Source organism: Cardiocondyla obscurior, linkage group LG24, assembly GCF_019399895.1.
Source record: "Cardiocondyla obscurior isolate alpha-2009 linkage group LG24, Cobs3.1, whole genome shotgun sequence".
Taxonomy (NCBI): Eukaryota; Metazoa; Arthropoda; class Insecta; order Hymenoptera; family Formicidae; genus Cardiocondyla; species Cardiocondyla obscurior.
Window position 1 is genome coordinate 1,609,168 of NC_091887.1, and position 23,534 is coordinate 1,632,701.

Genomic DNA, 23,534 nt, shown 5'->3' on the forward strand with positions numbered 1-23,534 from the left:
TAAACACGCGAGTGTCACGCGTTCCGAAAATTACTCTGCTGCGTCCCGCGAAGATGTTCTAAAATTTCAATGCCGATGCAGCGATATGTATTTTTCTTGCACATTTATTATCATGATCGATAGAACAAAGAATGTCTTACCTGACAGGTGGAAAAATTAAAATCCGTCGCCTCGTCGCACGAAGTCCCTGAAATTAATTGGTACATAACTTTGAGATCCAGAGGGTATATACCAATCAGCCGGCGCGTAATGTTACGCTCGTGTACGAAAATATCCCACGCGAGTCCGAGATTCAGGCAGCAGAATCGTTCCCGTTTACGTCAAACCTACATTCCAAACAATGCGATAGGAATTGTTGAAAGATACTTCTCGCTCGTCGTTGTATCGGTAATTTTGCCGAAGTAAAGAACTCGAAGGAGGAAAGCACGCCGCGGTGACAAGGAAAATGGCAGCCATACATCGCGAAGCAATACAGAAACAAATTCAACAGGATTGGGCTAACCGCGAATACATAGAAGTCATCACCGGCAGTATTAAAAAGATCACGGATTTCCTCAACTCTTTTGGTAATTCGCAATCAGCTTCACATTTTATTTAAATTTTAAACCGAAATTAAATTAACTTACACAGTTCATTAAATTTATATCTAACATACTTCTGGATTTTGTTAGATATGTCTTGTAGATCGAGGATAGCAGTCCTCAACGAAAAGCTGACGACCCTTGAACGGAGAATCGAATATCTCGAGGCATGCGTAAGTAAATTTTTTTTTTTACCTCATTTACATTACCGATTATTAAGTAAAATATATCTCGTCGCACGTAATGCGACGCTTTTCTTGCTGGTATTTTAACATGCTTTTTTTTATTCTTTATTAACTTTTATGCAGTCGAATTTCATTGTGACGTTTGTTCAACAGGTTACGAAAGGTGAAACGTTGACTTAATACTTCCATATATGTACAATATTATATATACTATATCCTTTTTACAATCCTTTTTATTTCCTGTACTAGACACTAAATAAATACATGGTAAAAGATACACGTTCCGTATCTCTTTATTATCAATTGTACAATATTTCCATTCGACTTGTATGTCAGTACTAATTATTTCTTTTCTGTGTATTGAATAAAATTATTCCCAAGGCCTACGTTCCCTGGGATCTTTAACAAGAGTGAAATCGTAAGGAAAGGTAGTAAATTGACGATTATCTGGTCCTACATCCCTTAATGGAACAGGATTAAAATTGTTCAGATCACCCCACTTCTTGACTACAGCGAGCCCAGTTAATATGACGGTAAAGGAATAAGCGAAGGGACCATCTTTTTGCCAACGGTAACAAATCCCACCTGCGGCTAATGCTGTAATAATAAACACACATTTTATACCTATCCATATTCTAGGCGAGTTCGCTGATACTTTTAAGTTACGTACAAGCTAGAATGTAACTGAGATAGCCGTCTTTCCCTCGAATTTTTGTTGTTGTGTACGCAACGGAGGCAAATGCGGCGCACATGGCAGTGGTGGGCACTATCCAGTAAGATAGGCAGTTTACTGTGCTCCAAAAGCCCGTCGTCTGAGATATTAATATGGAATCGTAGATGCCTATCCCAGTACCGGCGGCGAGTCCATATTTTGTCAGGCCGACCAGCTTTTCGAATGGGCGCTCACCCTCTGGTGCATTACTGTACCTCCAATTCTCCCAGAAGTAAGTTATCAACATGATGAAGGCTGAAATTAAATAAATTATGAACACTGATCCAACGACTCTCAAGTTGCTTGCGCGTGAACGTCGAAGCTCATAGTTTTACTTTATTCACAGTACATATGCCTCCGATCTAATCGACGGGATACTCCGATCTTTCGCGAGAGAGGAAAGAAAAAAATATCGGACGCCGAGACGAGAATATTTTGACTGGGGGATGACATAACATACGTAGTTATACGTATACGTGTATGTGTACGCACCTCGAGTCGCGAGTCAATCCTCGTCGACTTAATTCGCCATAAAAAAATTAACAAGTGGCACGTCGGCTGGATTATGTGCGCACTGTAATCGAAAGATATATCTTAAAATGCGAACGTCTTGTCCGCTGTTGTGTGCTAAGCATGCAAGTTCTACTCGCGAGCGTGCTCGGAAAACAGGCTTGAACCTGTCGACAGAAAGCAGTGCGCGAGACGCCGCGAGGTTGGCATCATTGGGAAATTGCTCTCGTCGAGAATCAGCTGAGAAAAGAAGGAAGGACGAGGGGAGGAGAGGAGGGAAGAGGCGGCTGGGATTTATCCGTAAAAAACCGATGAGTTTTCCTCACGTAAAAGATTTTTCAGGAACAAATTGTACGAGACGATAATACCTAGTGAGTATTCGATGAATGCTGGCGAATTTTTATCACGAAATACGTTTGCATTACATAATAGTGATCTGCTCTCTTCGACAGGCCGACCAATCGAGTGTTCTTGTACTTTCTGCTCGCCAATTGCAGGACTGAAATTTTTTTCACGCATAGGAAACGTCAGAGAGAACGGAGGTTCATTGTCAAAAGGACACATAAGTCTCGGTGTTATAATTATTCAACAATAATCCGATTAATTAAATTCGTCGCGAGATGTTGCGCGTTACCGCGAGACGAGTACAGGTACGTATCGGAGCATCGTTTTATCGAAACCGTCTTTTCTATCTTTAATCTGTCTGTTCTCTGAGAAATCTAATTCTTGTTTTTAGAATGTAGCGATTGCATCTTCACGAACGTTCGGCGCTCAAGCCTCTGGCACTGGCCAAACCACGGTGAATACTGATGTGCCAGGTCTCAGTGATAATATAGTCAAAGTACCAAACAAACGTAAGATTAAACACGATTATTGCACTGATATTACCTCACCGAGGAGGATTTCAGTCTAAACTTAAAACTGGTATTTAGCTGTAGGACCCAACGCTTCTAAGAACACGGAGTACAAGAACCCTGAATACTTTTGCTACCATGTGGATTCGTTTGGAGAAGCTGAGGTAGAACTGGCAAAGTACAGACTACCTGCACCATCTAATAAAATACCGTTTAATAAATAAACGATAGAACAAGGGAGATGATAGGAATAAAATGATAAATTCAATAAGTTGGGAAAAATACAAGAAAGATTATGACAAACTAGTATGTTCAGTATTACGCTATTTAAGAGAAATATGTTTAACAGATTTATCTGTCTGAATCTTCAATCGTTTTCATTATTTTATCTCTAAAAAAAAAAAATAATGAAATGTAATTTGTTAAACATTACTATTGTTAAACATTATCTAATCTCGAAGCTAAAAAAAATATAGACGTAAACGATATTTTGAAATTTTCAGCGATCATTGAACAATCAAGGAAATTATGAGTTACGTCTAGTTGAGAGCCACTGTCCGGAGTACTTATTTATGTAAGGATCACGAACGCAGCAAAAGTGTGTGGTCGGACTCGACCGACAGTGCCGATCACTTCCCTCTCCATCCTTTATTGCTAATCACAGCTGACTAGCTTCTACATATAAACGTGCCAACCATACAACTACTTGGTTCATGGTATAATGAACAATATATATATAAACGATGCCGTGCTACGCTACAGTCACCAGGTATAAAGTCAGCCGACCTGGACCTTGTCCGTGGGAAAGTGCAACATCCAAGGTCGAGGTTTAGCAACGAGGAAACGATCCCTTTTCTAGTCAATCCGGCCGACGTCGCCCGTCGTCACCATTTTCGTGCCTGGCCCTTTACGTTTCCCCTCCGTTCCACCGATTTTCTCGGCACTTTCCTCGCCTGCCCTCTGCAAAGAAATCAACGTACGGGAACCTAAGGTGTCTGCAGACTCAGCTTCAGTCACGCGAGTATTCGACTTGAAGCACGGAGTGCCAGGACCGCCGAACTCCCCGCCGATGTGAATCCAGTGCGGATAATAGTGCCAAGATACACTTATCTTCATTTCCGAGTGATCCGGGACAATGTCGCTGATCGCAAAGAACCGGTTTCTGTCGGTATTTAACGTCGCGAGACGTTTCGCCGCTGTCACCAGTAACCACGCGCACGTCGCACACATGGGTGTGCGCCGCGGGAATGCGGCATGCTGGAGGTGAGAAAGTGGTGACACGCAAGTAAAACACGCATTCACTCGTACGCTTTGCGAAAATTTTCTCGGTAGAAAAGTAAGACATAAAATTTTATTTCGATCAGTGAAAACGGATGAGTCTCAAAATAAAGAAAAAAAAAATATAGCGTTTTATTTCTCTATGATTTTTAAGACGACGCGTTCGTATTATCTTAGCGTTGCGTTCGAACAGGTAATTATTAATAAATTAATTACGTTGAAAAGAAGAAAAAGAAACGTATAAATACAATTAGAATTTAACGAGGCAAAAAAGCTCAAAATGTAATTGAAACTTATCTTTGAGCCTTTGTTAGCTTTTATTTGTTTCGCATATAAAGGCGAGTGTGTTACGAATGAAGCCGTAATTAAATTTACTTTATCGTTCATTAATTTCGCTCGACTTTCCCAGTTTTGCGCTTATACGTTGACGTCTGATAAAGCGATGAAACTACATGATTCACAGAAATGATAAGCGTTTGCAGTATGTATTATAACGCGAAAATTATTTTCATATTACATTTCCGCCGTAAAGTAGCACATCAAAGCGCATCTTTTTAGATCGCTGATAAAGTTGTTTGTTCAGCGTTTATTTCGCGCTCGTAATATCCTGAGAAAACGCGCGTGATCCGCAACGTGCACTCGTACTTGTGCCGTGGTTATCACGTGGAACGTTGCTAGATAGATAGCTTGGTTTTCGGTTTACTTTACTCGCGTTATTAATTTTTATTAGCGTACTTTCGACGAGCAAATAACGGCTCTACTGTCACTAAAAGTTATCGCTTTAATTACGAAAATTTCTTATTTTCTATATTAACGTATTTCTGTATTTCTGCGTGGTTCTTATTCATGACGTAAAATGCATTTTAAAAGCATTGTTTAACAAAAATATGATAAATATTCATGACTTGGCATAAAATTTACAATTATTTTGAATATTAAAAACACAATTGTTCAATTACAAAGTCAAATTACTAATATTCTAGTATTTACGACATAGAGAAAAAAATTAATTGTTGTTTCATAACGTGAATAACTAACTTTTATGTACGTCAAAGACGTTCAGAAAAATTATTTCTACGCCTGCTGAAATTGAAATAATAAATGCACGATATGAATAGCCAGTTATCGGTTTTACAATTTATATCATTTATGCATTAACTGCATTTGCATAAACGCAGTGATATGGTTTCGAAATTTCGAAATAATTTTTTATGTCGACGCTTTGTGTAAAAATTCGTAAAATTCTAACTTCAAGGCTAGAAAAGCAGATCAGTTAGTGGTTGTTGATGTGAATACCTTAATAATTATTCATGTATGCAAATAATACGCGTCTATCAGCTAACAAAACGCAGAACCTTACACAGATCACGCTCCGTTTATTTTTAGATTCTCTTGATTTATTCCAAATTTCTGCATACTATTTAGGCGGATATATGCAACGTTCTTTTTTTTTTCTTTTTTCTTTTTTCCTTAATGCGCACATTCGGAATTACATTATCGAGATTTTAACGAGAATTCTACGAAACATTCACTGTTTGTCGAGTTAAATCCAATACGGGATCTATGTTAATGAAAGTTCAGAATAGATCTTTAAAAAAAAGAAAAAAAAAACAGGTTTGGGTAAAATCTCAGTCGACGGTGAAGTTTTTCTTATTCATTATTTATTTCCTCGGTAATAATTTTAATGAATTCCGACGCCGATTAGAAACGTGATACATCCGCGTTGCGTGATGAGGCTCCGATCGTGACCTTAATCACTTCGGCAAACGCTTATTTCCGGCTGTTAGCTACCGCGTTTACACGGAAAACTCATCCAGATTCACTGATCCGCGCGCTGGAGGCCGAGAATACCGTTTGCTTGTTCACAATTTAAATTATATATTTTTTTTTTTATATAAAATTTTACATGACAATATGTTGCAAGGAAGTTAAACAGGTTAAAGTGTGGGTTAACTACTTTGATATATACATAACGAGTGCACAAATATCTCTTTTGTTAGGAAGAATGTATAGATATTTAAATATTATCTTGTTGTTATTTTAATTTACGCATGCAAACAGGAAAATATATATTTTTTTATCTCTCTTTTTTTTTTCTCTCTCTCTCTTTCTCTCTTCTGGAAAACTTTTCGTACAAATAAAATAATAAATTAGGTAATAAATTTGTTATAAAGAAATATGAAGAATTTCATTTCATTAATTTTTTTTTCTTGCTATTTTTTGTTTTCCTAAGGAATTATTAAATTAATACTCGTGATTTTAAATGCTTATTAAAATTTATAGATCACTGGATCGGAATGTACGAACAGTTCATTCTGTAACGCAACCGACATGGGCAACAAGCAAAGACGAGAGCCGGGAAATAATGGCTGTGTGGCCGGATGTAGTTCGCGATCTTACTGATGCAGTTAAGAGTTTTAATATTCCTGATGTTACCAAATGGATGGCAAAGGTAAGCGATTTTTATTTAACGCTTTTAAATTAACTCAAATTATTTGGTGAAATGTCAATTGAATTGAAATATCATCTAATAATTATAAAAAAAATAGTAAATGTCAACCAAACATAAATTAATATAATTCAATAAAAAATTGACACCGAGTTCATTCATAAATAAAAAAAAAATAAAAAATACTAAAATTAAATTTTTATGACTATGCAAACTGATGCATCTTTTTGTTTGTTACATAGGTATTACAATACAATGTCCCAGGAGGAAAAAAGACTCGTGCTTTAACGTTGGTCTATGCCTATAAACTGTTGGCCCCGAGTCATGAACTCACGGAAGAAAACATTCGTCTAATTCGAATTTTAGCATGGAGTGTGGAACTGGTATGCAGCGTTGTACCTTTTTTTTTGCAATATATCTGTTGATATGCTTCACGAACTAATCAGTTATTATCAAATTGAGATACAAAATATGACATTTAATTTGTAGAATTTTTTAAACAGTTTTTTAACTTACGTTTTGTAAGGTGTACTGTATTAAATAATTAAAAAAAAATCCTGCAATTACGGATTATAATATTGAGACGTTTACTGTTATATAGATGCAAGCTTTTTTCATCCTGATCGACGACATACAGGACCGATCGTTAATCCGTCGTGGACAACCATGTTGGTATCTTTACAATAACTTGGACTTAGCGGCAATCAATGATGGTTTTATGTTAGAGAGCTCTGTATTTTATATAATTCAAAAACACTTCAAAGGAAAAGCCTGTTACATTGATCTAGTGGAAACATTCCAGAATGTAAGTAAAAATGTTTTCTACTAATCGTACGTATGTACGTTAACTTATTTTCTTTTCTCTCTTTCTCTCTCTCTTTTTTTTTAATTCGTGAAACGTTTATTCATAAAATTATTCTCAACAGATAATAATGAAAACAGTTATGGGCCAATGCTTAGATTTAATCTCTACAAATTTCGGTAAGAAGCCAAACCTGGATCTGTTCACGATGAACCGATACAATTCTATTGTCGAATACAAAACAGCACATTATTCGTTTCTTTTGCCGGTAACCGCGGCAATGCAAGTAGTAAGTATACCTAATTTATTTTATTTATATAAAAAAAAAGAAAGAAAAATTACTTTACTTTGACGACGACAGTGTATTATGACATTTACTTTTGTAGGCTGGAATAAAAGATCCAGAGATGTACAGACAAGCGAAAACTATCTTGTTAGAAATGGGACATTTGTATCAAGTTCAAGATGATTATTTAGCTTGCTTTGGTGATTCCAAAGTTTTTGGCAAAGATAATACTGATATCATGGAAGGGAAATGCACGTGGCTGGTTGTCGTGGCTCTTCAACGCGCCACTTCGGAGCAGCGTAAAATTTTAGAGGTAGGTTCGATTAGTTAAATGCATTGTTTGGACAAGCGGACGTAACAGTATTAATTTAATATTAATCCTTTCTCTTTTTTTCTTATTCAGGAATGTTACGGAGTTAATGATCCAGAGAAAGTAGAACGTGTTAAACAACTTTTCATAGATTTAGGTCTGCCATCTACTTATTCAATATACGAAGAAGAAACGTATAATCTATTAAATGTACATATACAACAAATATCACGGGGCCTTCCACATAGTCTTTTCTTGAATTTATTAGGGAAGCTTTATCGCAGAGTGACATAAAATGACCGTCAAATTATTATTTTAATATCTGAATATGAGTTTTTATAAAGTTTATACTGTTTTACATATACAGAAAAATATTTTACTCTGAAAGGTTAATAAAATTTTTTTTTAATGTTTAATATTACCATTCCTTAAATTATTTATCATGTCTTCCGATTCTATTTATGTATGTATGTAATTAAATAAACGCGACGATTTAATCATGCGCTCACATAGGCGGCTGGTAAATTCGAAGTAAACAAAATGATAAATCCTTAATTCGTTTTGAGGTTTCGCGATGTCGAGAATACGAATACGCCAGAGAAGCAACAGAACTAACACGAGTTTAGAATAAGCAAGGAGGCGACCGAAGTCAGGGCGTCGTTCCCGTCCACGGTATCCTTGATCGACGGCTGGAAACTCGAGTTTCGTACTACCCGATAGTAAGGCATGCGTTCTATCATTTCTATTTCCCACCCGATAACATGCAACTTGATGATAAAACCTTTCCCTTATCATTTCTATTATCATCGCAGGACTTGGCAGAGTGACCGAGCTGGTAAAATCCCGAGAAAGGCGAATATCGCTCGACGCAATAAAACACCGATTGTGAGGCAAGGTGATCCGCGGCGGCAATTTTCAAAGCGCAGAACCAACGGAGGCGTTAAATTCGATGAAGCCGCCGCGCTCCCTGGTCCGTATACCGCGCGAATTGAATTAAATCGTTTAACGGCCTTATGTTCAGCTGGGGGAGGACCCTCCGACCGGCATTCGGGGGAGGACCGCAGACCCAGGGAGATAAATGTAATGAACGTTGTAGCGCGAACCGACGCTTAACCAGAGAGCTCCATTAGTAGCGCTATCCGTTTCGCGAGTCTTCTCCCCTTTTTTTTTCTCTCTCTCTCGCTCTTTTTTTTTTTTTTTCCCCGCGGCCAACCGTTCTCTACCGGCAGCGTTGGGCTCTCTGGCCGGGTCCCTGCTTTTTCTTTCGAGAATTTCAATTATATGGACGAACGGGAAAGGGAGACACGCGTCTCGCCAGCGACTGGACTTGTCAAGCTCAGAAAGCCCGACAACGACGCGGCGTGCCGTGCCTGTCGCCAGGCAAATGATTTCAATTCCGTTCCATTAAGCCGACATGGGCCGAGGGGTCCTCTCGTTTTCTCATCGCCGTCTCTCGTTTCCCCTTGACTTCCGCGCCTCATTTCTATTTCATCCACCCCGACCTCTTTCGCGAAACTGAACCTTCTTCGAATCGGTCCTCGCCGACGAGCGTCACGAAATATTTAAACTTTCCGGGCGCGCGGGAGCGCGGCCGGACGCGCTTCGACGCGCTCGTATGTTTCGCAGGGAACAGTGGGATGCTGAAGTATCGCGAAAATTGGTGGTGAAGTACCCTGCGCAACGCGGCGATATCGAGTGCCATTTATCACGGTGAAAGATAGACTGCCCGTGAAAAGCGATGGTCTTCTCGTGATCGAGGGACGAAAACTAAATTTATCTGCGGAAAGTCCCGCACACGCTCTCCGCCCGCCTCTTCATGGTAATTCCTCGCGTATTGACCGCGCGCGGACATGTGTGCGCTACCCTCGATAAGTAATTTTCGACACGCGATCGCGGACGCAACGAAATCGTTCCGCCGTTTGGCAAACAAGCGCTCAAGATCCTTACGGGCTTCCTCTTGTCTATCGAATTCACTTTCCGCAGACTGCACGGGAACCATGGAGATTACGAGGGTGGAAAGGTGAGGGGGGGTAGGCGTATAAGGTCCGTCGAGTGGAGCGAACGCAAGTGACTTCCTTCGAATACTTTCACCCGCCGCGAAGGAAATCGCCTCCGGTGGGACCCCTGGATATTAAACTGTTCAACATCGCCGGAATCGTTCGTTTCGATGCGTTTCCCTCCGACTTCCCGAAGATATTAAATTTCGGTTCCGAAATGTTACCGCTGGGTACACTCGTCCTCTGCAGGCCAGACGTCTTTTAAAAGGGTTCACCTTGACATTGCATCTACCGATATTGACGTTTCAGTTCCCCGTCCCCGGCTGTTGCATTTTTATACCCTCGAATATATAATTTCATACCGCAAATGTAAATGTAGACAGAGTATGTACCGACATTTTATAAATTTATTAAATCTGTCTCCATCGCAAAGAGCCTTTTCTAAGTAACTTAAAAAAAAAAAATAAAAATGCTATACGCAAAATTATGCAGTCTCGTATTTTTTAAATAAAAAAATACCTCTTTCTTTTTAAATCCAGTCTAGATTTTAGTTCCTAAATAATAAAATTTCCGTATAAATTTTGCATCCTCCTCCCCCTCCTTTTTTTTTAATTTAGCAAATTGCGATCCGATTAATTTCGTCGCAGTGTTTCCGTCCGCGGAACTATTATTTTATAGCGCGTTGCTAACGTTCAACGAACTTGCGTGCGTAATTTCCAGCGCACACGCCGCTTTCGAAACTTCCCGTTCGTTTGTCGCGAAGAAGTCTTCCTAATCAAACAGAGTCGCCTCGAAGTTTATTTAAACGTGTCCTGTGACAGTCGGCGGATCGTGTTTCGCCGAAAGACGAGCTCCACCGCGTTCCGTTCTCGGCGTTACCGAAGGGACACTTTGCCGCTCCGGAGCGGTAAGGTGGGTTCTTTTGTAACCCTCTGACCTCGGCGTTGCACTTGGTGCGGCGCCCGAACCGTGGGACCGGCGCCACGTGGTGGCCCCGGTCACAGCTTCACCTCTCCCGCCCCGTCGAATTTACGCAGACGTATTTCCCTCTTCTTCATCTTCCTCTGTATCAACCCCCCGCGGGTTCAAACCCGCCGCATCGAGCCCGCTCTTCTTTCCTCGCGTTACGTCGAACGTATTCCGAGAGAGCAACCCGAACGAAAGAGCCCTTCGCCCCTACGAAATGCGGCATATTTCATCGGACCGCGGCGCTTTTCTTTAATGGACGCTCTTAATAATATATCAATCACATTTATATCGCGCCGAGGGTGGAGAGAGATCGGTCTCACATCGTGGGACCGTAAGGGCAAAAACCGCGCCGTACATCCGCCGTACGCCGTTGAATTCCCTCGCTGTGTGATTTCATTCGCGCGGAGGTAGCGTTAATAACATTTTCGCAACGACGCGCGGGGAAATAAAACGTGCAAGGGTGCGTTTCGAATTATGGAGCGCCGAGGCTCGACCTGGGGGTTAACAGCGTGTCAATGGAAACAATAAGCGAGGGGCCGAGCGCCAATTTTGCAGGGAAACGAGCAGGAATCGAGGTAACGGGCGCGACGGAAAGATAATATCGATATCGCTGAACGTGTCGGCGAGAATGAGGGGACGGATCTGGAAGAGATCCGGAGGAAAGTCGCGAGCCCGTACCGTGCCACGAGGGTAGTTTCGCGTAACCGAGTTAATCTTGTCGCTCGTACTACGACAGCGGCGCAGTACGGCGCAGCTCCGTACGCGGCAATCAAACAAGTAATTCCGAACAACCGTAATATCCCCGGCTAAGCGCTAGATGCTTGTAAACGTGCGCCAGCGCTAATACCGGTAATTCGGTTTACAAGCGCCAGAGGTACGCCCCGGCTATCTCACCGTTGGCTTTGCACACAAGAATTCACGTTGATGTAAACGCGAGCGAAGCATCCGACGCGAGTCGATAGAATGGATCCGTAAATCGTTGAAGAGGGAAAAAAAAAAGAAAGAAACACAATCCACGAGTGCAAAAATGATCGAGCCGTTGGTATTACGTAAAGCCCTTGTTACCTCGTTCGTTGCGAGTCGCGAGAACGCAAGGGTAATTCGTCGGGCAGGTGTAGACGTTGATATTAATACGTAGATGTATCAAGAATGACAATGAGAACGGTCGAGGGCCATAATCAAAGCTGCATTCGGCGCAAATGCCGCGCCGCAAGTCCTTATCGATTTCGCGATAATTTCAAAATTACGATTCCGATTAATGCGTTTTGCGGCCCCGTAATGACCGGCATTTATATTTGCATGACACCGTCACCGATTGTCACTGATTCGTCATTGAATATCGAGGCGAGAAAAAGTTAACGACGGTTCCAACAGTCGCGGGCGGCAACCAAAAACCGTAACGCCGCCGTAGCGGCGTAACGCTTTTTCGACGTAGTTTTGGAAAGCGATTAACCGAGCTTGCACCTAGCACATAGTTGCTGTCCAGGCTGGTGCCAAAACGTAACGAGCTACCGCGACAAAAAATCTCTTGAAACGGCGGATCGCGTTGAATGTCTCCTATCGTGTCATTCATCATCGCGGTCAACGGCACTGCCATTAGGCCACGTCTGTCCACGATCGTCCGACAACGTGAATAGACGGAGAACGGGACGGGTTTCGTAGAAGAAAAACGGAAAGACCTCATCTCTTTAGATTAGAAAGTCTTTTTTCTACTTTACTTTATACATACTAAAAGAAACCATGCATGCGCTATTTTCTAAAAGACCCCAATTATAAACCATAAAAAAATTATACTACTCACCAGTCTGCACGAAGTTCAGCGGAGTTGTTGCATTCTGCCGGTGACTGTAACATAAAAAGGAAAATATTAATTAATGTTAACGTGTCAGTAAATTAATAAGATTAATAAAGAAAAAGGTAAAATTTTTTTTTTAATAAAGATTTAATGTAAAAAAATTCATGCTTACCTATAAGTTGCTCCGCCGATGCATGATGCCCTTCCCGAGCCTGCTCCTCCTCTCAGATGGAACGTGACGAGCCATTGCTCCTTCGACGAAAGTTTTCCTCTGGATTGTTATCTAAAATAAAAAAAAAATTATATTTGATTAGTAAAAATAACAAAAATTTTTTTTATTATTATTAAAAGTAACTAATGTACGCGACATCAAAACGGTGACTCCGTTCACCAGAAGAAAGCCGAGACAAATTGGTCGTATAAAGCATATAGAATTAATACGGGGCATCGCCGGTTCATTTATAACTTCGTGAGATTAACGTTTTCTTCCTGCTTTATCGTTTATACCGCGTCAGCAACCTTAGCTTCCTAAGAAAACACGCGCTCCGCCCCGGGGATGTGGATATTGTTTAACCTGCATCCTCCGGTGGGTTTACGCAGCTATTGTGAGAAAAAACAATCTTGCACGCAGCTAATGCATCACTGCCGCGGCAAGATCGGCGGAATATTTAAGAGTCACGGGATCGAATGTGACTGAGGGTGTGATAAGTCGGATACACGGGGAGGCGCGAAGGGCACGCGAGATTAATTTCCATTGTCGTATCGCCGCATCGCGGTATAAGCGGGAGGGACGACCGTGAGACACCCGGAGGCGATAGATATGGGCACCCATCGACTTGTCACTACGTCTCTGCCTCACTTCCTATGGATTACGAGTGTTTTCTTAAGGCAGTGGGCTCTCTCGGGGCGGCAATTTGTATTCGAGATAAACCGTTATTGATGCCGCCGATATTTCTCAGTCCTATAAAATAGATGCCGCGCGCTTCCCCCCGGAGGGCTACTTCCGCTCGCTGAAAACCCTACGAGGAGGCCAGTCGGCGAAGACGTCGAAGAAGAAGAAAGAAAAAGAAGTCTCCTCTTTTGCGACTCTCTTTCTCTCTCTTTCTCTCTCGCAAGTTGCGTGGACTTCATGCATGGGACAACGAACGTCGCGGGTATACACGTTATGGGGAGGCTTTTTTCTTTTCTTTCTTTTTTTTTTTCTTTTTTTTGTTACCGGCCTTCTATGCCGCGGCTCGTGAACGAATGACGATTTATGCTGAAAACTTTAAAGACGAAATATCATTCGCGCTCGGATACGTATCCCCGACTGCCGTCTACAACCGCCTGTTTGGGCGTCGGACTAAGTTTTCTTCACGTCACCCTTGGGATCGTCGGGGCCACGAATAATACAGAGGTTCGCATTTGTAACCAGGCAACAGCGTAGTGGAACGTGGCAAGGAACCGAGTCGCCGCCGGTGCGAGCGTATTCGAGAAGTCAAGTGGATGATATGAGCCCCGGCGAGCGTAAGTCTGGCAGTTCCGTAGAATCGCGAAGTTCAGCCCGCGTGGTTAAATAAATGCAGCGGCAAGAATATTTCATCGGAGGCATCGGACAAAGAAAAACGTCGGGCCGTGAGTTATTTCGCTCTCGCGTTCAAGATCGTGACTCTCCGCATTGTTTTATAAAAGGGACATCAAAAATGCTACGTCTCCGTTTTACAGATTTTGACGTTCGGACGTTTTCCCGGGCTTGACTCGCAAACGTTTTCCCTTCCCTCACGCCCCGGTGCATTGCGCTTATACCTCTCTTTTTTCCCTCCTCCTTCATCCCCGCATACAATGTATCTAATTTCAACGAGAGATAAACCTTTCCTTCTCTCTTCCGAGCAATTCTTATTTTTATCTTGTAATTAAAATTTAATATTAGCCCTAGGACGGCGCGCGGGAAAGGACAACGAGAAGATACGCCCCGACATAGCTATATTTCTTTCTGACGGAACGAATTATTAGCCCGTACGTGCGCTAACGTCTTCGCGTCCGCTAATAACTTTCGTTTTTAGTGCGTTGTATCGTCGGCGTTTATTTTCCCGTCGGCGTGTCGTAAAGGCGTTAGCGAAAACGGCGCGTGGCTAAGCCGTAAATACCACGTCGCGGGCGAACAGCCTCGTCGTCCGTAATAAAGCGACGTAGAAAGACCCACGACGTGCGTATCGCCCGTCGTACGGTTACGTGGGATTCCCGCGGGGAAACAATATGCGGATATCAGGATGTGTGTAGGTGTCAGTGCGGTTTGTCCCGAAGGGTGAAGGGTCTTTCTCCTTCTCACCCCCCTCGAATGCCTCGCGATCCTGTTATTGCGAGTACGTCGCGGTGCCGCCTTATTGGCTGGTATCGGGATTTCGCTCGGCTCATTTGGGGTGGCACCGATCTTAAACGGGATCTGCACGACTTTACGTCCGCGCTTCCCACCCGGCAGGAATATTGGATTACAGTGATTTTCAATTACGAGCAACGGCGCGTGTGTTCTCGACGAGAACACCGGCGGAAGAACGCACGCGTTTGTTCTTGAATGGATAATTATTATTAAAAAAAAGAAAAGGTGTATTTTAATTTTATATTACGAATATTATTTTAAAACATTCCGTAATTCTCGCGATTTATGATAACGCATTTTCGCCGAAATCGAAAATCAACTGCTGCTAATTGTCCGTTACACATGTACCGGATCTCATTAGTAATTTTTCAATTAAATTGTATGTGATGATAATTTAATATAATTCGATATAATAAATAGATCCACGCTTGATCGAGGCTTTTCATTTAAACGAGCACCGTCGGATTATCAAATGCGGTAAGACACATTTTTGCGGAGAAACACGAGTGGAAATTAAGCTTGATCGTTATCTAATTTTTGAGCGTTACATTTCTGGTTCGGTGCTGGACAGTTTTGCTAGCCAGCCGCGAGATAAACCACGAATTGGCTAGCTAATTAGGTAACGGTGGGAATTGATTTCCGCTCGAGATTAATTTGTAATAATTGTCTCGCTACATGGCCCGCGATGGACAATGACTAGATGTATACTAAAGAGACTCTTTTTTTTTTTTTTTTTTCTTTAAATGACAATCTTACTTTTTCAATCTTGTACAGATATACATTAGTTAGGTAGTCTCTAAATATTAATAAATATTTTCTTAAAAGTTTGTGGCTAGTATCAGGGTAATCGTTAATTAAGAAATATAGATATATCTCCGCGATCTAACCATTAGCTGCAAAATCAGAATAGCTAGGTGAATTTCCACTCGGGATTATTCCGGCAAAAGGAAACTTCCTCGTTTACAGAAACTCTGGAGTTTAACGGATGTTCGTAGGGTGGCAGCACCCTTTAACGTTCTTCAAGGGTTGTTATAATAATATCGAAGTCGAATATAAATTTTGCATAAAATATATCATTTATATAATCTTTAAAAATATTTCCTACGCCGCATATTAAAATCAATACCGCAGTAAGTAACTTTACCGTAGACGCAAAAGGAAAGTTTCTCTCTTGCAATTTAATTGCCTTAAATATTTTAAATATATCGCCATTATTTTATTCGTACGAACACTCGTGTATATAAATAATAAGAAAATTTTACTCGTCAAAATTATACTAATTAATAACGCCGCATTTAACGCGCGTCAACGCAGCTTCTCTTTTACATCTTTGATTGAAATTGAATCACGTATCGGAAACGATTTATCACTCTGGGTTTTGCAAATTTACTGACAAACTCATGAACTTTTCATTCCCCGAGAGCATTGAACGAATAGAGGAAAATTTCATGAAATTTGCGAGCACGTTATATCGCATGATAAAACCATCTCGAATAACATTAATACGTCGCTCGCCGCTGCGGCGATCGATCATCCTTTTAATTTCTTAAGTTCGCATCTCGTCCAGGGCCAAATAATACAGACGAATATGTTCACCGTCGCCGTGACATTTCCGCACGTTTTTGCCCGATCGATCATTCGCGCGATTGCACCGGCTAACAATATAGAAAACGATGGAGAATACGAGGCGTTCCGCAAAAATGAAAAATTGAAGACGTCGTATTGGAGACTCCCCGTTCAACCGATATCCGAGGAACCGTCGTTTCGAAAGACGGACAATGGCATCCCCGTGGGGGTATCTTTTGAGTGCCGCAAACATTCAATTTGTCCAACGTATCGTCTTTCCGTTCGAGTTTTAACGCCGACTGGAAAAATTTCATTGCAAAATGGAACGTAACCCTAACGTCGTGACTCTATCCCCGTAACGCGATTCCGTACGACTTTACCTCGCAAGTAATTTTCCTCCACTCGCCTAAACGTATATATGCGAGGTGTCCCCGAATAAAATACGCTCTCGCTCTTGAAAACTATTGGATAGGAAAATTAGAATCAAAAACGAAATACGACACGAGGTCTGACCGCGTTAAAGAATTTACATCCCGAACGTGACGTTGAATAATCACTCCGATGTATCGCAAGATCGTAATTAATAGAACTCGCGGCGGGGTCTGTCGATTAAATTAATCATTTATAGTTTACGCAATCAATCTGCAAAAACGAATGTAAATAATACACGAAGGTACATTGTAAATCCCATTTAAAAGAACGAAAAGTGTTTAAATGTGAGACAGACACATTTGTACTTCATCGTTGAAAATTATATCGTGCAAAACAATTTTCTTTAATATGGAAAAAAATAGAAGAAGTAAAAGTAAAAGACGCGCACCAAGCGCGCAGTCTGTGATATTATAGTCTATTAAAATCACGATGATAAAACACGAAACTAACTGTTAATTAGCAAAAACGAGAATTAAAATCGATATGGTGTCGCTTTAGTGTCGCGTAAACGGCAGCAGAAAATACGTTAGTTATCGTGCTAAATGTCATTAACTGTTATAACCAGGAAATGCGCGAAGGGAAATAATTAATTAATTTACTTCTCCCCCACCCTGGCAAATCGATAAACGGAATGGCGGCATCCTGCCTGCATAATAAAAGTATCACTTATTGCGCCGACTTAAGAGAAAATATTTCATGAGCATGGCCGGCCGGGAAAGCCGCTTATTAGCCGGAAACGTTCCGGCCGTTGATTAAAATTCCAAACTATTTTAGCGCCCTGACATTTCTCTCTAATACTATTATTATTATTTCTCTCCCGGGCTCATCGACCTGTTTTTTTTTTTTTTTTTTTTTTCCTGCCAAAAACGGTGCGCGCGTATAAGCTTAATACATCTGCGATATAAAATCCCTAACGTATAAAAAGATATTAAATTTTTATTTAATAAATAACACACGCAGGGTATGTAGATAAAAATTTATAAAACTTAACGTTGTCTCAACTACTCGAAGCTTTCCAAAGTGTCGCGACTTATTTTTATATATATTTCTCGACTAATTATTTAATTTATCCTAATCGGTGCGTCGTAAATTAATTATTATTATTATCATTAGGGCCCATTCGTCTCCGGCTGCTCTCGCGTGTCTTCACCGATATCAAATCCCGTACTCGGCCTCTTTTACGGTTCCAAGTCTACCTCCGTCAAATTCGCGGTCGGTCGACGGGGCCGAGGTAAGTGCAATTATGCTAATCAAATCAGAGAGTGGGCAAGACGCTCGAGACATGGGGAAGGTGATGAGAGGTTACATCGCAGAGGGCCCGGAGTGCCGGTATTAGTTGCGGGTAACCTCAAGGTTCGTCAGAGAGGAGGTGGAAGATGGTAGTGATGGTCGCATTGCTGGCAGCGGTCGCGAAGGCGGTGGAAGCAGGGAACGGCTAGAAATGGTCAGGGTTTACTTCTGTCTCGCTTCGAGATTCGGCAGAGAGAAGGACCGGCGAATCCTCGGAATCGCCGTCGCGAACGTCAACGTCTAATTTCGGGCCGCGGTACCGTCATTATTCACCGCTCAGATTCGTTTCCGCCCACGTTTACGCAACGTTCCCCGTGCTTCTTTCTTTCTTTCTTTTTTATTTTTTATTTCTTTTTTTACCCCTTTCGAGACGTGTAAACAGACAGGTATGCAATTGTCGCCGATGCCAAATTGTCGAAACACTATGTGACGTTCTGCCGGGAAGATTACAGAGCACGTTGACGTTGGCTCGCATCAGGATGGACACACCTGGCCCCGCCGACGAACGGTGTCCCGTTTAACCCTTGGGACCGCGGCGGCAATTTACAGGTCGGCGCAAAACGGTCGCGTTTTCGCGCCGCGAGACGTATCATTACTCGATCGCCGTCGTATAATTTCGCGGACGTCGAGAGCACCTACGTCGGGTCGCCGTCGATGAAACGGAATAAAAATAGCGCGACGTGGGGAGCTTCAACGTGGGGGTATCGCGAACGCGACCGCGATACGATAATCGCGCGTACGCGCGGCGGATAGACTCCCGGCAGTTATTGTCGCCGTTCGTTATTCGGCGCGTCATGATTAATTACTCCGACAGCGCGGATCGTCGGTATCCGGCGTAAAATACCCAAGATATTTTCCATAATTGAAACCGCGCCCGGGTTTTACACCGCCGCGGCGGTGCCGCGCGCGGGACGCGCGTGCTGAAAATTTCATCGTGACGGGAGGGTCGGGCTACGTAGCTACCGGGTAGTTTCTGGGTTATTGGTTTCTTGGTTGTTAATTCGCCATGTCGGCACGCCCAGCAGTTGGAAGTGACCGTGCAGCGCTCGAGCGTACGTGGGTCGTTGGCGCAATCAAAGGGTCGAAGGCGAGAATGAGAGGACGGCAATAGGCAAGATTCACAACGGGAGGATGAAGGGGTAAAAAAGAGGGGGGGGGAGACGGGGAAAAACGAGGAGGGAATAAGTAAGAAAGCGCCGTGTTTCGAGTGGCAATATAATACAGCCGCGAAACAATGGAGCACCGTGTAAGCCCGGCCACGAGGGCAATAAAACCACGACCGCGCTGGCGTATAAGCCAAGAGAGCCGTAGGAACTTCCGTGGCGGATGAGGGATAGAAAATTAAATATTAATTTCGCCGGAGCGACCGAGAAAAGCTCGCACAGTTCGCGGCGAGAGAGCCCCCGGCTTCCTGACCCGCCGAAAGGTAGCACCAATTCGAAAGGGTCAAACCTCTTCCCAGCGCCGCCTGGATCCTGACCAAATTAGCTTCGTCTGAATTCGAAATTCAATTAACCTCAGCGCTCACGTTAATAATCCAGCGGCAAAAAAAAAGGATAAAAAACGAGCACGGCCCGCGTTATCCTTTAGACACGTACCGCGGTGCCGAGCGATCAACCGTAAAACGAAGGCAGAATCGCGCTTGCCAATATCTACAAGAAAATAGATGATATCGGCTTGTTCTACGTTTTACTGGTATTTAATCAGTTATAATGGAAATTTAAGCTTATTTCCGACTAAAAAGGACGATGATATATATACACACATATGTATATATATATTGGCGAGAAATTTATTTCGCCGCTGAGCGCCGGTGTAACAGGAAAATCCCATGAATTCCCGAAGGAGCCCGTCATCCCGAAGGCTAGTTGATGCAATCGGGGATAATTTCCGCAAAAACACGGTAAATGGTAACATCTCGTTATCTTTGATGCGGTATCTGTTTTAGCGACTTCCATAAATCATCGAATCCAACGCAAGCCGCTTTACCGTGATGCATGCAATTTCACTCATCCACTATTCGCCATCGCAAAGGGATTATTATCGCGGCCATATTTAGCTGGGCGCGGATTACAATCGTGACTGGGTATTATGGTATAAATTCGCTATACGCGACAAACTAAAAAATAAAACAAAAAGAGAGAAAGAGAGAGAGACAGAGATAGAGAAAGATGGAGAACGAGAAAGGGAGATAAAAGGACGCAGAGAGAAGAGAGAAAAAGGAGAGCGAACGGCTATGGTAGGCCACCAAATGTTTCCTGTTCGTAGCACGCGACGCCCGCCAATGAGGGCGCCGGCAAGGGGTAGGGGGACGGTGATGTCGACGACGGAAATGCAAAAGTTCGATTTATGCGTTAACACGTTCGTGCGTAACGTATACATGAACGCGCGCGTGCACGCTCGTACGCAGATAGCTCTCCTGCGCGTCGGGGATGAAGCGCGAACAATGATGCATGGACGTTCCGTACGCGAGCGGCGAAACCCTATGGCCCCTTTCTGTTCATTTTTTTTTTTTTTGCCCCTATGACTGCCAGACTATCAATGTTTCATAGATCGCGCGATAACGTCGCGAAGCGTTCGTGAAGGAAAAAAGAAAAAAAAAAAAAAAGGGGGTACGGTCGAATTTCCGGATATGATAACGCACGACCCGGAACACCTGGCGGGGTACCTACCCCTTGTGAAATCTACGACACGGCGATGGCACCGGATCGCCCTCGTCGATGGTGGAGAGAGGCGCACGTTCCGCGAGCACCCGTCTAATATCCGCTTATGCGAGATTCTGAAATTTATGTAAACGATCCTTCATCTAGCCGCTGATAGATCCGGGAATATATGCGCGTTGCGTGTGTCGCTGGCACGTCAAATGGAAACTCACGCGACGCAATCCGTTTGCTTATACCCACCCGCGGAAGACGACGTGTGGCGTGCGAAAGCTGCACGGCTGATTAAAAATTATTCTCGTTCGCTATTTAATTCCCCCGCAATCTAACTATTATCACGTGTTCTCAGCACGAGTACAAATCTCTTTTTATATAACACTACAATTATTTTATTTTTTTTTTTCTTTTTGTATCAGATAAATTAAACAGTTCCTGTCTCGAACACGGAATTGCGCGAAATTACGGGAAAAATATAATTGAAATGTATAAATTGTAAAAACAGAAATATATAAAAAGTAAAAAAAAAAAACAGAAGAGAGGGGAGAAAACGCTGGACAAAAAAAAAAAAAAGAAACGATCGATGACAAAATTCGATATGAGAAGCAAACTTAAGCATTAAAGCACGATGACGTGCACCCGGTTATCCTGCAGGAAATTTCTGAAATTGCCCCGGCCAAATATAACAAATGTACGGAGAGATATTCGGGTGTCGGGACACTCGACGACCGGAAGTATATCTTGATACTTTTCTGTTTGTACCGCCAACATTTGTCTTGCCGCCCCGAAGGTACACGAAGGCGAAATCCGCGCGGTGCCCGTGCCGCAACGCTGTAGCCCGTGGGTACGGTATATTCATGCCAGGTTAGCCGGAGCCACCCTCGCAGAAAGAAAGATATCCGGCCGGGATTGAAAATAAATTTCACTGAGGGCCTAACCCGTACAAATAGCTCCGTGCTGGTTTTAATGGACGCGACGCCGTGCCACGGCTACCGACGTTTTATCACCGCAGCTTCGGGAGCACCTACGGTCGTTCGATTACGACTGTCGATATTGTTCCGGCTCTTGTCGCCGTGGGAGAAACATTGCTACTTCCGGGAGCAATCGGCGGACTTCTTGGTGGCTTTAGCTGGAAATCGTGGCCTCCCTCCCCCATCGCCTTTTCTTTTACCTCCACGGGTACCGGAGAAGACGTTTAATTTTTGGTCTTAATACGAGCGTCTACGCTCGGTTTCACCTCGTACCGAACGAGCCTACGAGACGCTGACATATTATTCCGCCACGACCCGCGTCTCTTATCACGCTTATTTCAGCGGCCGCCACATTATTACCCCGCGACGGATCTCGCGCGGCGAATCGCCGAGTTTCTTTTTCCTTCGATTTTCCGCCGTTAAGCACGCGACGCGAGAATTACGCCGAGCGTACAAAAACCGCGATTATCTCGCGGCGATAAAAGAATTGCAAAAAAAAAATATATATATATATAAAACGGGTATAATTATTCGTAATGATCCTCGGGAATTTATTACGTGCCCGATATATTTTACGGGGCCGCCGTCCACCGCTCGCGACACGTGAGGTTTACTATCGTTAGCCGGTATCGCGGCAATGTAAGCGGGTATACTTACAAGCGAGCACTTCCCGAAATAATTACGAGAGGGAAATTATTCGCAGTCGCGACGGGAAAGGGGGACAAACCACCGCGCTCGAATCGGAAAGCTATAGCTGGAAGAATTAGAAGGAACCTTATCAGAAATTTCGCCGCCATCGGCGACGTACGACGATATCGAACGACAACGGACAAACGGTAAAGCTACGGAAAGTAACAAGTTGCAGAATATTTTTGCTGCACGTGAAACGTAATTAGAATAAGCGCTTTGATTACGGCTACGAAGTCCCGTGGCAAAGGGAATAGATGAAAAAATTAGTATTTCAGACCTATCCTATCATTATCAAGTCAGAAAGTACAGTCCCGTATCTACATTTATGAAGCTCGAGGAATTCCAATTAATATTTATTTCAAAAAGGAAGGTCCAGCCGGGCGTCCCCGTCGGCCGGAGCATCAGACATCTGCCAAAGGGAATGCAGAAATAATTCTCTGCATTATATACGCACTGCTTTAATCATTGTAATTTGTGATTTCAATATTAATGATAAGTCTCGTATTAATATAACAATGAATTTCGCGAAATACGATTGAATTTAGCTCGGACGGTATTCTATATGTATACGTATATATGTGCATATATATATATATGATTCAACAATTATTTTAGCTCCATTTATTAAGTTTAATAAAATGCGATATTTAGATAAAATAAATTAACTTTTCATCCGCGCGTTGCGGTCGACAGGGCATTTTTTTCTCTCTTTTTTTTTTTTGAACCGTTCGGATTTACCAGCCGCGTTTCGGAAAAGAGCTCTGTATTCGGAAAAATAAATAAACCGACGCGCGCGCGTTCCACCCTCTCTATACCGTCAGGTTCTATTGCGCTCATATTCCCC

The 23,534-nt window shown here is 42.7% G+C and overlaps 4 protein-coding genes across 5 annotated transcripts; 3 read left to right on the forward strand and 1 right to left on the reverse strand.

Annotated features, from left to right (window-relative positions):
• Positions 1 to 49: 49 nt before the first annotated feature.
• Hspc300 (haematopoietic stem/progenitor cell protein 300) lies at positions 50 to 1,043 on the forward strand. Its single transcript, XM_070671786.1, has 3 exons — positions 50 to 566; positions 672 to 754; positions 920 to 1,043. Exons 1-3 carry the CDS (start codon positions 446 to 448, stop codon positions 944 to 946), a joined length of 231 nt encoding a protein of 76 aa, XP_070527887.1. The 5' UTR covers positions 50 to 445; the 3' UTR covers positions 947 to 1,043.
• Positions 982 to 12,770, reverse strand: LOC139111473 (uncharacterized). 2 transcript variants are annotated; one of them, XM_070671776.1, is made up of 3 exons: positions 12,735 to 12,770; positions 1,437 to 1,733; positions 982 to 1,363 (listed from the first exon to the last, which is right to left on the reverse strand). In XM_070671776.1, the coding sequence occupies exons 2-3, from the start codon at positions 1,723 to 1,725 to the stop codon at positions 1,137 to 1,139; spliced, it is 516 nt and encodes a 171-aa protein (XP_070527877.1). In that variant the 5' UTR covers positions 1,726 to 1,733; positions 12,735 to 12,770; the 3' UTR covers positions 982 to 1,136. The 2 variants fall into 2 exon arrangements, with proteins under 2 accessions (XP_070527877.1, XP_070527876.1); XM_070671775.1 differs by lacking the exon at positions 12,735 to 12,770 and adding an exon at positions 2,357 to 2,552.
• Positions 2,496 to 3,145, forward strand: Ndufv3 (NADH:ubiquinone oxidoreductase subunit V3). The gene is made up of 3 exons (XM_070671785.1): positions 2,496 to 2,638; positions 2,725 to 2,842; positions 2,921 to 3,145. The coding sequence occupies exons 1-3, from the start codon at positions 2,609 to 2,611 to the stop codon at positions 3,064 to 3,066; spliced, it is 294 nt and encodes a 97-aa protein (XP_070527886.1). The 5' UTR covers positions 2,496 to 2,608; the 3' UTR covers positions 3,067 to 3,145.
• Positions 3,370 to 8,383, forward strand: LOC139111470 (farnesyl pyrophosphate synthase-like). The gene is made up of 7 exons (XM_070671772.1): positions 3,370 to 4,105; positions 6,404 to 6,572; positions 6,812 to 6,952; positions 7,171 to 7,374; positions 7,496 to 7,660; positions 7,758 to 7,970; positions 8,061 to 8,383. The coding sequence occupies exons 1-7, from the start codon at positions 3,978 to 3,980 to the stop codon at positions 8,259 to 8,261; spliced, it is 1,221 nt and encodes a 406-aa protein (XP_070527873.1). The 5' UTR covers positions 3,370 to 3,977; the 3' UTR covers positions 8,262 to 8,383.
• Positions 12,771 to 23,534: the final 10,764 nt, after the last annotated feature.

Coding starts and splice junctions, on each gene's coding strand:
- Hspc300 (XM_070671786.1), top strand. CDS start 446: ATGGCAGCCATACATCGCGAAGCAATACAGAAACAAATTCAACAGGAT. Junction 567..671: donor GGATTTCCTCAACTCTTTTG/GTAATTCGCAAT, acceptor GGATTTTGTTAG/ATATGTCTTGTAGATCGAGG. Junction 755..919: donor TCGAATATCTCGAGGCATGC/GTAAGTAAATTT, acceptor TTTGTTCAACAG/GTTACGAAAGGTGAAACGTT.
- LOC139111473 (XM_070671775.1), bottom strand. CDS start 2,552: ATGTGTCCTTTTGACAATGAACCTCCGTTCTCTCTGACGTTTCCTATG. Junction 1,734..2,356: donor ATTCATCGAATACTCACTAG/GTATTATCGTCT, acceptor ATTTAATTTCAG/CCTTCATCATGTTGATAACT. Junction 1,364..1,436: donor TCTCAGTTACATTCTAGCTT/GTACGTAACTTA, acceptor TTATTATTACAG/CATTAGCCGCAGGTGGGATT.
- Ndufv3 (XM_070671785.1), top strand. CDS start 2,609: ATGTTGCGCGTTACCGCGAGACGAGTACAG. Junction 2,639..2,724: donor TTACCGCGAGACGAGTACAG/GTACGTATCGGA, acceptor TCTTGTTTTTAG/AATGTAGCGATTGCATCTTC. Junction 2,843..2,920: donor AGTCAAAGTACCAAACAAAC/GTAAGATTAAAC, acceptor ACTGGTATTTAG/CTGTAGGACCCAACGCTTCT.
- LOC139111470 (XM_070671772.1), top strand. CDS start 3,978: ATGTCGCTGATCGCAAAGAACCGGTTTCTGTCGGTATTTAACGTCGCG. Junction 4,106..6,403: donor GGGAATGCGGCATGCTGGAG/GTGAGAAAGTGG, acceptor TAAAATTTATAG/ATCACTGGATCGGAATGTAC. Junction 7,661..7,757: donor TAACCGCGGCAATGCAAGTA/GTAAGTATACCT, acceptor TTACTTTTGTAG/GCTGGAATAAAAGATCCAGA.